The sequence below is a fragment of the Nelumbo nucifera genome, chromosome 4 (genome assembly GCF_055504915.1).
Source record: "Nelumbo nucifera cultivar China Antique chromosome 4, China Antique-T2T, whole genome shotgun sequence".
Classification (NCBI taxonomy): Eukaryota; Viridiplantae; Streptophyta; class Magnoliopsida; order Proteales; family Nelumbonaceae; genus Nelumbo; species Nelumbo nucifera.
The window spans coordinates 54,634,348-54,647,962 of record NC_142652.1 but is presented as its reverse complement, the minus strand read 5'-3'; the positions used below and the strand labels follow the sequence as shown (position 1 = coordinate 54,647,962).

The 13,615-nt window shown below is 37.7% G+C and overlaps 1 protein-coding gene across 4 annotated transcripts in view; it reads right to left on the bottom strand.

The window, feature by feature from the left end:
* Positions 1 to 13,615, bottom strand: part of AFH14 (Formin Homology 14) — a 64,708-nt gene that overhangs the window by 35,705 nt on the left and 15,388 nt on the right. For 2 of the 4 annotated variants that reach the window (XR_737380.3, XM_010276595.3), the window contains exons 9-15: positions 9,646 to 9,687; positions 9,480 to 9,560; positions 9,347 to 9,397; positions 9,178 to 9,259; positions 8,998 to 9,092; positions 7,276 to 7,347; positions 7,038 to 7,154 (exon numbers count right to left, since the gene is read on the bottom strand). Coding sequence is in view for 2 of the 4 variants with exons in the window: in XM_010276595.3 (XP_010274897.2) it covers positions 7,038 to 7,154; positions 7,276 to 7,347; positions 8,998 to 9,092; positions 9,178 to 9,259; positions 9,347 to 9,397; positions 9,480 to 9,560; positions 9,646 to 9,687 (540 nt within the window). In the remaining 2 variants the exon portion in view is untranslated. Of the gene's footprint in view, positions 1 to 7,037; positions 7,155 to 7,275; positions 7,348 to 7,412; positions 7,527 to 8,997; positions 9,093 to 9,177; positions 9,263 to 9,346; positions 9,398 to 9,479; positions 9,561 to 9,645; positions 9,688 to 13,615 lie in introns of those variants that run through there. The other 2 variants (XR_016085519.1, XM_088903209.1) reach the window with 2 other exon arrangements.

Sequence of the window (13,615 nt, the reverse complement as noted above, 5' to 3'; positions counted from 1 at the left end):
AATTTTGAAGAGTTGGAAATAAAAAAGGCAGTCTTTAGCATGGATGGAGACAGGGCACCTGGCCCTGATGGATTCCCTTTATTCTTTTTCCAAAACTGCTGGGATATTGTCAAAGAAGATCTCCTATCGTTCTTTAGAGATTTCCACTCCTCAGCCATAGTAAACAAAGGCCTAAATTCAGCCTTTCTATGCTTATTCCCAAAGTCCCAAAGAAAGGGGGAGTTTTGGAAGTGAAGGACTTTTGACCGATAAGCTTGTTGGACGTGTGTATAAAATCTTGGCCAAAGTTCAAGCAATAAGACTGAAAGAAGTGTTGCAAGATTTGATCTCTCCAAATCAGTTTGCCTTTGTGAAAGGAAGACAAATTGTGGATAGTATCTTAATTGCAAATGAGTGTGTAGAAGACAGAAAGGCTAGCGGACTGCCAAGGGTTCTAGTCAAGTTAGACCTTGAAAAGGCTTATGATAAAGTTGATTGGGAATGTATCTTGGACTGCTTGAGTCTGAGAAGTTTCAGCAGGAGATGGATCAGTTGGATCAAAGGATGTATTGGATCATCCTGGTTTTCAATGCTTCTAAATGGAGAATCTAAGGGCTACTTTTAAGGCAAGTCGAAGATTTAGACAAGGTTGCCCTCTCTCTCCTCTCCTCTTTACCTTAGTGATGGGTATCTTCAACTTGTTATTTGACAAAGCCAAGATTCTTGGATGCATCCTTGGAAAATATCTCAAACCTTAAGAGGGTGATTGAAGCTTTTGAATCAATTACCTGGTTGAGGGTTAATTTCAGCAAATCGAGCATTATTCCCATTAACTCAGTCGAAGAAAGTCTCATAGAGAATATTAAAGAGGTTCTGAATTGTAAAGTGGAAAGCCTCCCCATTACCTATCTTGGAATGCCCCTGGGAGGCAACCCAAGATCTCTAAATTTCTGGGATCCAGTGGTGGAGAAATTTGAAAGGAAATTAGCCTCTTGGAAAAAATGCTAACTATCAAAAGGGGGTAGACTGATTCTCCTAAAGGCCTCTCTAGCAAACTTACCAACTTATTACTTTTCTGTCTTCAAAATTCCTCCAAAAGTGAGACTTAGAGAAAATCCAAAGAAATTTCCCTTGGGATGGAGGGGAGAATAGAAATCACCTGGTAAGTTGGGACCAAGTGTGTAAGCTGAAGGAGGAGGGAGGATTGGGAGTTGGGCATTTAAAAGAGAAGAACATCTCTCTCTTGAGCAAATGGCTTTGGAGGTTCCCTGCTGAATCCGATACTCTTTGGGCAGCTGTCATCTCTAGCAAGTATGGAACAAATGCAAATGGGTGGGACAGTAATCATCAGTTGAGCCAGGTTGTTTCGAATGCTGCTACAGTAACTCGAACCAGGAAGAGAAGGAAGAAGAAGAGAAGAAGAAGAAAGAAAATAAGGGTCTGTCGAAATCTGATGGACTACCCATACAGTCGACCCCCTTAATCTTTATTAGATTCTAATAACCTTTACAAAGACTAAATTGCCCATACTTAAGTGTGGGGCAGAGTACTCTAATAATATGACTAAACTACCCCTATTCGGCTCACTTTAACACTCCCCCTCAAGCTGGAGAATATATGTCATATAATCCCAACTTGTAACATAGGTAGTTCACTTTCCCTGAGCTTAGAGCTTTTGTAAACAAATCTGCCCACTGATCATTCGAGCCCACATGTTCTGTATTTATCTCTCCAGCAAGAACCTTCTCCCTCACAAAGTGGCAATCAACCTCTATGTGCTTTGTTCTCTCATGAAAGACAGGGTTGGATGAGATATGGAGTGCAGCTTGATTGTCACAGTACAATCTCATAGGTTTATCCATGTGAAACCCAATTTCTTTTAGGAGATTCCTCAACCACACTAATTCACAAGTAGTGTGTGCCATGGCCCTATACTCGGCTTCAGCACTGCTTCTGGCCACAACCGTCTGCTTTTTACTCTTCCATGTCACAAGGTTTCCTCCAAGAAATGTGCAATAGCCTGTAGTAGATCTTCTGTCATTCACTAAACCTACCCAGTCTGCATCTGTATACCCAACTACTTCAAGTTTTCCTCCTGGTTTATACAATAGCCCACAGCCTGGAGCTCCTTTCAGATACCTCACAATTCTAAGGACTGCATCCCAGTGAGGTATACGAGGGTTCTGCATGAATTGGCTCACCACACTGACTGCAAAGGAGATGTCGGGTCTCGTAATAGTCAGATAGTTCAACTTTCCCACTAGTCGTCTATACCATACAGGATCTTCAAATACTTCTCTTGTATCACTGCTCAACTTAACATTTGGTTCCATAGGGGTCTCAGCCGGTTTTGCACCTAACAGTCCTGTTTCTTCCAATAGATCAAGAACATATTTCCTTTGACACTGATTTACACCTTGTTTTGACCTGGCAACTTCTATTCCCAAGAAATACTTTAATGTTCCAAGGTCTTTTGTTTGAAAATGATTTTGCAGAAATACCATTAGTTTGCCAATCCCCAATTTATCACTGCCAGTAATGACAATATCATCCACATAGACCACTAATAAGATCTTCCCAGCTTCTGAGTCATAGCTAAACACTGAGTGATCAACCTGGCATTGCTTCATTCCAAAACTCTTCACCACTTCGTTGAACTTCCCGAACCAAGCACGTGGTGATTGCTTCAACCCATAAATTGCCTTCTTCAATCTGCACACCTTACCATCCTCCCCCTAAGCAACAAACCCAGGTGGTTGCTCCATATATACCTCCTCCACCAGATCACCATGGAGGAAGGCATTTTTTATGTCAAGCTGAAACAGAGGCCAATCATACATAACTGCCAGAGAAATTAGTACACGAACAGAACCAATCTTAGCCACCGGAGAGAATGTCTCTATGTAGTCCACTCCATACAACTGTGAGTAACCTTTAGCAACAAGTCTGGCCTTCAGACGCTCCACACTACCATCTGGCAAGTATTTCACAGTATACACCCATTTACAGCCCACAACATGCTTACCAGGTGGGAGAGTAGTAAGTTCCCACGTTTGAGTATGTTGAAGAGCAGAAAGTTCCTCCTCCATTGCCCGCCGCCATCCAGGTGAACTAAAAGCTTCTTGAACATTGTTAGGTAGGGAAATAGAGGACAAAAGTGAAACAAACTGGTGATGTGAGGTAGAAAGACGAGATAATGAAACAAAATTGGAAATGGGATGGAGGGTAGAATTGCGTTTACCTTTCCATAAGGCAATGGGTAGGTCAAGGTCTGAAGGTTCAGCAATAGGAGCCATGAGAGGATCCGCAGATGAGGTAGAAGCTGGAGGAGGGGCCGGTGTCGTTCGACGTGTATACACTTGTCGGATCGGTGGTCGTTCGGTGGTAATCTGCACTGGATGAGGTGATGAATCTACTCCAACAACAGCATCTAGAACCGGATCACTGACAGGAAGAGGAATAGGAAGTAAAGGTGGAGACGAAGGAGCTTCAGGACTTGAGAAGAAGGGTACAGACTCAAAAAAGGTGACATCAGGGCAGACATAGCACTTTCGGGTAATGGTATTATAACATTTGTACCCTTTTTGAGTCTGAGAGTATCCAAGGAAGACACATTTAATTAAGCGTGCATCTAGCTTGTCTATTCCAGGACTTAGATTTGGAGCAGTCATATTCCTCTAAGAATCTGTTTTTTTGTTTGGGAAGTGTGTCTGCAGAAAATAAACACTTGTGACCTTCTTCAAAAGAAAAGCCAGGGAAGGTCTTATATCTCTCCTTATGTATGTGTGCTTTGCCTAAGAGAAGGGGAATCAGCAGATCATCTACTCATTCATTGTAGTTTTTCTCAAACGATATGATGGCATTTCTTAAACCTGTTAGGCTACAGTTGGGTCTCTCCCAAACACATTCAGGAGTTCCTCAACTAGTGGTATGGGTCAGGATTGAGCAGAAGAGGTAAAGTGTATTGGCAAACTGTGGTTCATGCAGTCTTGTGGGGAATTTGGGAGGAAAGAAACAGGCGTATTTTTGAAAACAGATCTAGATCTCTAGAGGATCTAATCTCAGATATCTTCTTCTGTTGTAACTCATGGGCCGCTAACACTGAGATGTTTCAAGACCTATCCCTTAATGATCTTAACAGAAATATCCAATCGATCTTACTTCTCCCAAATCACCCTCAACCAACCAAAAGTCTTCAGCTTTCTCATATTGAAGCAGGGATGATTCTAAATTTTGATGGGAGTGCTGCAGGCAAACCGGGCAAAGCTGGGATAGGTGGAATTTTGAGGGATGAACAGGGACTGATTTGTTGGACGTTTAGTGGTCCATTAGGTATTACAGACTCAACAAAGGCTGAAGTGATGGCAGCCCTCACTGGTATCAGAATAATAAAAAACCTGGGCATTGAGAAAATATCCATAGTAGGAGACTCAGCTAATACCATCAAATGGCTGAAAGAGAAGGAGGGGGGCCCATGGAGGTTGAGTCATTATCTGTCAGAGGCAAGAGACTCCCTGGAACATTTGAATGTTAATCTGAAGTGGATCCCGAGGGAGATGAATCATATTGCAGATGGATTAGCTAAATTGGGAGCAAACCTAGAAAATTTATACAGCAAGAAGCTTCCCCCCTTGTAATTTTGTATTTCTGCTGTTTTCTCTTTTAGTACATCTGCTCATGTACTTCTTGTCTCTATCAATGAAATCTGGTTAACTTTTTCTCAAAAAAAAATGACTCAAGAGAAAGGCACTTCTATTCTCTCACAAACACTCTCTTCTTCTCTTCTCTTTTATCTGTATTATATTTCCGTTGATTTCTACCAGATGACAACAGAAGATCCGATTAATCTTGAATGACTCAAGAGAAAGGCAATTTATAATTTCAGATGACAACATCGGAAGGTTTAATGGGTTGTCCGTTGTTGTCATGTGGAATACAAGACTAGGGGTATACTCATCTTTTATCTTGTTTTGTGAAGTGATATAAATAATAGGAGGCTCATGCCTCACACTTCTCTTCTCTACTGAAACATGTGCTCTGCTATTTCTTTCTTCCTTTCCTCTTTTCACTCTTTTTTTATCTACATATTCAAATACTAATTCCCAAGAAAAATAAACAAGTTGGTATCAGAACACAAAGACTTGGATGATGGCATATCAAAGCAGAAAGTCCCCTCTTGCATATGCTCTCAGGTGAAACTCATGTAGTTTTAGGATCAGTAGAAGAGACTGATCAATTTATCTCTAAATCACTTGTGCAAGAAAAGCATGAAGGCCTTCTAGCACCTAAGGCACAAAGCACAAGAAGAGCTGTGTATCTGGATGAAGCAAGATACAAATAAAAAAATTAATTATGTTCATTCAACACCCAATCGTGAGTATTGTCCTACATCGACTAATTTTGAGAGTGAAGGTCCTATCTTCATCCATATAAGGATAGTTAACTCATGTGTCAATTTGTAAATATATATAATACATATATTAAATATTTCATATAAAATAAAACAAAACATATTAGTATATGCATTATATAATGTAAAAAATTTATTATATTTTATCTAATAAATAGTATATTATATAATATAAATATATTATGTACATGATATATATTTTTAAATAAATAATAAATATTGTGAACCAAGCCAAGATACAAAACCTAGGTCCAAGCCAAGAAATTTCCAGGATAGGTCAGGATGGGTTGGAAAATAATAACACCTAATGTAACCCAACCCATTGACACCCCTACTTTAGCGATTCTTCATTACCAACCATTTCAGCTAGATTTTTTTTTTATTGAAAATTTATTGTAATAAACAGAACAAAAGAAAACAAAACCACAACTTAGCTAGTGTTTTAAAAGCGCAAGGTGCAAAAAAAATGCAAGGGGCAATTTGCACCACAGGCGCAAGGTGCAAGGCGACGCACGCAACTTTTTGAAGCAAGGCACAAAATACAAAAAAAAAAGTTAAAAAATAAAAGAACGTCAGAAAATTCAAAAAATGCAAAAAAAAAATAATAAACATAATATTAATAAAAAATATAAACTTAAATTTAAAAATTTAAAAATAAAATCAAACATATAAAGTATTTTCAAGCATGTAAAACCTATAATCTCTTTTTTCCTCATTTGCATTACTTCAAGTAGCTAATGTGAGGTAAAATATATTGCATTCCTGATTCTACACCCCGCCTTTGTACCATGCCCCCCGAGGCAAGCCCAAACAAGTCCATGTTAGGGTCTTAAATTCTTAATTGTTACATAAAAAATAATGATTTTGTAACTTTAATTGCCTTTTAATGATTTTACAACAACCAGCCACTAGGTTCAAAAAAAGCAAAAAGATGTAAAATTTTAAAAAGGTACAAACCTAGGCACACCAGGCGTGTGCCTTTTGAAAGTGTTGTGCCTAGGACCTAGGCGAGGCGCATACCCTAAAATGTGCCTTGCCTGTGCGCCTAGGCGTGCCTTTTAAATCACTGAACCCAGCCACAGCAAGAAGCTTCACTATAGAAGAGAACGATTACATACTGCATATTACAAAAAAGAGAATCACAATTGTAAAATGAGCTATACAGGGTGCCACCAAAACACTGTTGTACCCATGAGTATATCTTGCTCCACACCTTCACAATTTAATCATCTGAGCTCCTACCGCAAAAAAAAAAAAAAATGTAGAGTTTCTTTAAACAAAAAATAATTCCAAAGCATTTTTTTGGAACACGTATAGGAGGGAAAAAACGTAAGTTTGATATCCACCAGGGAATATGGAAAGAAACTAAAGAGAAACAAAAGATTGTTGAAAAGGAAGCTCAAATTGTATCCCTCTGTTTTGGGCTGCTATCTCACCATCCTTTCACTTATTATACTCACTTTTTTATTTAACACTATTTTCTTTTCATTTACATAAAAAAGTAAGGGGTTTCTTCTAATGTAACAAAATACCAGGCAACCAAACAGTGGAAATACATAAAACATTGAGAGAAGGAATAGTAAATAGCAACCAAATATAAAGGACAATACTGGAAATAATCATGCATACATTTTTTACTTCCACTCACCTTTTGAAAGCCCACAGAGATAGCACCATCGTTTTCTGAGGCAGTGAGCTCTTGTTCAACCTTCTCAAGACCTTTGCTTACTGCTTGCATTTCTTCAGCTAAAGACTTCAGTTGGATCTAACCATTTTGATTAATACATTAGCTATTGGAAACAATCAACAGATACTAGGATCAACTAATTAACTTACAATAAGCAAAACAGGAAGATAAATTTCAACAATAGGAAAAATTAGCATACCTTTGATGCTACTTCCAAATGAACCAGGTCCTTATCAAAGTCCAACAACTCAGGCATTTTCTCACCAAGGAGCTAAAAATGACAGGCAATAAACAATTAATTCAAACTTACAAACTAAGATCCATGTGAAAAAATAGCAAATGTAGGAAGAATCAAAATAAGTTAGAAATATTTGATTGTATAGTAAAAATAAAAACAAGAACCAGGTCCTTATCAAAGTCCAACAACTCAGGCATTTTCTCACCAAGGAGCTAAAAATGACAGGCAATAAACAATTAATTCAAACTTACAAACTAAGATCCATGTGAAAAAATAGCAAATGTAGGAAGAATCAAAATAAGTTAGAAATATTTGATTGTATAGTAAAAATAAAAACAAGAAAACAAGAAGCATAATAGCTAAAAGGGATATAAAAAGATCAGATACCAGAAAACTCAAGGCAAACCAAGGTTCAAAGTATCGATACACCTCTGTGTATCAGTTCTTTCAACAGGTGCATTAGAACCCTGATACGATAAGATGTGCCCGATACAGGGCATATCGTATTGATATTTCATTATTTTGAACCTTGAAGCAAACAAGCAAAGGATCCAAAATATATTAAAATGAAAAAAGAAGATTCCAGAAAATTTAAAATAAATAGTGAGTATTTGATTTTATACTACAGAGAACAACCAGTAGCATAATACAAAAAGAAGTATTTAAATGACAAGTTGTTGAAGAACAAAAATATAGTTCATTTTTTTGGTATTAAATAAAAGAATTTATTAATACAAAAAGACTACATCCAAGAGGTGATAAAGATTCACCATAAATAAGATAACAAAAAATATATACATATAGAAGGCTTTCATGTCCCAACTTCTAGATCAAATACAGCCCAAAAATCACATCTGTAATCTTCCTTTGTTATCCCCTCAAATTCTAGTAGGACCAAAATCCACTCCCTAAATCTCTTTCCACTGAAGAAGACAATTTGTTCCCTACATTCTGACTGGTCCTCAGGTACTCTTTTTAATGATAGACAACACAAATTTATTAATATAAACAGGAATATATGTACATGAACAGCTCTCCGCAGGGAGGTAATGTTACCTCCCTCAAGTAAAAAAACAAAAATTACAACTGAGCCCAAAACAGATGTCCCCTATTTATCTCTTGCTTGGCCAAAGTATCAGCCAAGCCATTTGTCAACATGGGTACGCATTGAAATCTAATCATCATATTCCTGGCCAACCATTTAATTTGCTTTAATACATCTCTATAGCTCCACACTGCTGCTTTCTCATCTTTTAGCCACCCTATCAACACTTGAGAGTTCCCTTCAACAATTACTCTGCTTTTTCATCTTTTGCTTTTTCCCACTTATCCATCTTTTGCTTTTTCTTACCTGGAACCACCTCCCACGCCTGGAGGTCCTGGGTTGCCTGAGCTACTTCCATCAAAATTTAATATTATGTAATAGTCTTCAGGTGGTTCCTAATCTTTTTGTGCTTTACTCTTCCGTGAAATGGATAAAGCCACCTCCCTCCAATTCCTTCTAATATCATCATGGGAATATGACAAGAAAATATCCAATGATTATGCGTCTCAATGACTTTATGAGTGTTGATTGAGATGCATATAGCCATTGAGACGCATATAGTCCAACAATTTCTCTAAAATCACAACTTTCACAATTCCAATCAATGTATTTTACATGTAAATTATTCCAGATTCAACCTTGCACAAATAATGCATTAAAGTCATCTTATTGTTCCTTGCACGTGTGTCTGACAATTTGAGAAGACTGTCCAATTTGAATCCTATAGCAGATCCTGCAAAATAAAACAAGGAAATCTGTAACTGAGATTCACCATTTTGGCATTACAATCAAATATAAATTTTGTGTGGAACTGTCACCTCGTGCTGTGCCCTGATTTAATGCATTTCCTAGAGTGAGAATTGTCTGCATTATCTGGCGCAACTTCACAGACTCTTTTACCTACTATGAATTTTTTTTACATATTAGATGTAACTCATAGAAATAAGTGGATTTTCAGAAACTGAAAATCTAAATTTTGAAACATACCTCTCTAGCAGCACTGTTAATTATATTTAAGTTAGACCATAACTCCTTCACCTGATGAAATCGAGATTCTAAATAAATAAGTTGAATAAAAAAGTCGCCAAACAAAAGCACAGCAGCACACTCAAGAATATACCTGAGTAGAAAAGTTGATTCTAAATGAAAATACTCGTAACTTGGATTCTACTCGAGGAACTTTCATCAGCTCCAAGAAAAACTGGAATATTTGTTGACCAGAACATTCTTTAGCAACTAACAGATTTTAGGAGCACCCAAGTTTAACCCAATCAGTCAGTACAAACCTGTTCACACTTTCCAAGCATTTCCTTGTCCCCGGTATAATTCTGGAAAATATTAACAAGTCCAGGAAAAATAGAATGAAATATTAACTACAGTATATAATTAATTAGAAAATAATAAACATTCATATAAAACCAAAATCAATGCTTGAATTAACTTCTAGTAAATATGAAGAGCATGTAATTAAAGAGTATTACAGACAAGTTTAGAAATTAGAACTTCCATTCAATCATTTGATGAATCATTGTAGCCCTTATTTATTTGCACTAGTCATGGATCAGGAGGTCCAAGGTGTATGTTGTGCTGATAACATAGTACTAATTGAAAAGCCTATGAAGGATAAAATGCAAAAGAAGATTTTTTTAATACAATAAAAACATAAGGTTTTAAAGCAAGTAAAACTAAAACAAAATATATGCAATGTAAATTAAATAATAATACTAGTGGAAATCACGGTAGCTTAGTATTGGAGGCCAAGAGATCTCCCAATGTAATCACCTATGTTACCTGGATTGGATTTTATTTTTGAAGATAAACAAAAAAAAAGAAAATTCATTAGAAAGAAAGAAGAAATACAAACAGATGAGATTGGATAATCCATAAAAGGGAGATTGACAATTGTGTTTAGAGCAAGATGGGCAAAATGGAGGATACAATGATCACATGGATGTAGATATAAGGCCAGCGACGTTATTAGGGGGCAGAATTCTGGGTATCCAAGAAACAATACATCCAAATAATAACTGTAGCAGAAATGTAATTTTTGAGATGGATAAGTGGGAAAACAAGAAAAGAGAGGATCAAAATAAACTTACTCAAAGGAACCTACGAGTAGCTCCCATATGTCATAAAATGAGGGTAAGTGAACTAAAACAGTTTGAATGTGCACAGAAGACCATTTAGAGCACCAATAAAAAGTCATTTTTACGAGTTGAAGAGGCTAGAAGAACCAAGGGCAGACCAAAAAGGACATTGATTGAGTAGTAAGAAATGATGTAAAGGCCAATATTTATTGATGGATATGATACTGAACATAATGGAATGGCAAAACATGATTCATGCACCAACCCCATATTGTTGGGACTTTGAGAAAAGGCCTAGATGATGAAGATGACAATGATGTATAAAATCATGACTTAATATTTTAGTATGCTCTGGTTTCTTGCCTTCAGTTATTTTTGGTAGAATCAATCAGTGTTTTAAAAGGCATTGGAGGCGTACACCTCCACGCGAGGCGCTAAGAAAATGCCTGGAGGTGCAGCCTAGAAGCATACAGACACTTGAGGTATATGCCTCTGTTATGTCCCAGAAACTGGACACACAATTCTCAGACTCACAGCAGAATTCACACAACTAGAACATCAACAAAGGAACTGGTATTCATTCAGAAGAAAAGAAGAACATTAACAGTTGGTCGGTTCTTCGAGAGACCGCCGGCTCTCCCAATCACTCACAGTATTCTTCACTCAACAAAAAGCCTCCCCCCCCCATCCCCCAAAGCCCCTTCTTATACTCTTCTTACAGCATAACTGACTCCCTCAATAAATGCCCAGCTGGCCAAGTTATAAATGCCCACACTCTTCTTATTCCTAACTGACATAGCTATAAATGCCTCAGGACTCTCCTTATTCCCTCCAGCCATAATTGCCCCCATGTTCAATTATTTCCCCCCTTAGCCGAAAGCTGACCTTTCCCCTTCCTGGCATACGTAAAGTTAATTGGGGGCCTATCAGCCTCCAACATAGAGGTGTACACTTCCAGTGTAGAGGCATATGGGGTGTATGCCTCCATTACGCTTTATACAATAGGCTTATGCCTCTTATACTTCTGTATTAAATCCACTTTTTTATAATAAAATGCTATAGATAAAAGTAGGGTAAAGTGTGCTCAAAGTTGGACAGATTTCTGTTCTCGATGGACTGGGAAGAGATGTGGGCTGATTTGGAGTTCAAAGGTCTGCCTAGAATGAATTCTGACCATTGCCCTATAATTTTAGGGCAAGAGAGGTTTGCAGGAGGACCAACCCTGTTTAGATTTGATAATATGTGGCTAGAAGACCCCTGGGTTTTGGCAAAAATTAAGGAGTGGTGGGAGGAAAGTGGAATTTACGAAACAGAAAAGGGAGTGAGATTTGCCAAAAAGCTAAAGAGACTAAAAGAAAGAATACGGAGATCATTGGGAGATTGGAGGACAAGAAGGATTTGATCCACCGTATAATAAAGGAATTCGATGAGAAAGAGTCCTTGAGATCGCTAATAGAAGAGGAAAGGAAAGAAAGATGGGATTTAAAAGAGAAATCTGGGAGAACTTTGAAGACAAATACTGCAGTGTACGTGGCCTCTAGAAGCAGGTAGGAACATAAGATTTTTCCATTCTCTAGCAAATGAAAGAAGAAAGAAAAATCCTATCCATAGTGTGGAATTTGAAGGAGAAATCTTAACATGGGAAGAAGAAATTAAGAGCTTTTGTGAATTACTTCAAAGGCATCCTTGGAAGATATAAGGAGTAAAGAGATCTTTTGCCTGAGGTGGATTGGGTATTTGGGTTAGATTGCCTGTATCTCAAAAGGTGTTTCCGAAAGGTAGATTCACCTTGGAGGAGATAAAAGAAGTAGTTTTCTCAATGGACAATTCAAAAGCACTAGGCCTAGATGGTTTTACATTGGATTTCTACCAAAAATTCTGGGAAATAATCAAGTTTGACTTGTTGGAAGCATGGTTTTCAAAGCTAGACCAGACCGGATGGTCAGACCAGAAAACCCAAGAACCGGTCAGGTAACCCGTTCCGTTTCACCCTAAAACCGCTTTTTTGCCAAAAATCGTTTATTTGGTTAGCGACCCGCTGACCCAAGCAGTCAAACCATTGAATCGTCGACCCGAGCGGTCAAAAAACGGATGGTCGGACCGTTCAACCTGGGAACCGGTCCCTAGAATGGTTCCCTACCCAGGCCAGTTTTAAAAACCTTGGTTGGAAATCTTCAATGATATTTTTGCTAGAGGTGAAGTAAATCTGTGTGTAAATGCCACTTTTATTGTAGTAATCCCTAAAAAGAAAGAATCCTTGCACCCAAAGGATTTTAGACCAATAAGTCTGATGGGAAGCCTTTATAAATCATAGCAAAGGTCCTCTGAAAGAGATTGAGCAAGGTGTTGCCTTGTGCGATTTCACAAAACCAAGGAGCTTTTGTTTGGGGGAGAGAAATAGACCAAATTCTAATCGCAAATGAATGTGTAGAGGAAAAAAAGAAAAAAGGGGAAAAAGGTATAATTTGCAAACTAGACTTGGAAAAAGCTTATGATTTTGTGAACTAGGAGTTCCTTCAAGAGACTTTGGAGAAAATGGGATTTGGAGATACATGGAGGAAATGGATTACAGGATGTGTCAACTCGTGTCATTACTCTATCCTAATTAACAAAGTCTCAAGGGATTCTTTCTAGCTAAGAGGGGTTTGAGCCAAGGGGACCATTTCTCTCCTTTGCTTTTCATTGTAGTGGCTAATGCACTAAGCAAAGTGATCATAAAAGAGGGTGGAGAGTGGGGAGATAGAAAGTAGTTGTGACCCTTTACTTTTTACAAATGATATCAGCATTTTATGTGATGAAGGAAATGAGTTTTAGTGGAGGAATTTAAAAGAGATTATTTTTGACTTTGAGAGATCTTCCGATTTCAGATTAAACTTGGGGACAACCTTTTCTGCTTGGATAAATTTACAAGAGGGAGAATTAGAAGTTTTTGATGATAGATTAGGGCATCAATTATCTCCTTGGTCCTTAGTCTACTTAGGTTTACCATTAGGTGGGAACCCAACATCTATTAATTTTTTGAACCTGATCCTGGAGAAATTTGCAAAAAAGATGGCATTATGGAAAAGAAATTATAATTCTTTGGGGGGAAGGAATCTCTTTTTTCTCAATTGCATAGTAGCTAATATGACATATTACATTCCTAATTCTACGAGCCGCCTTCGAGAAC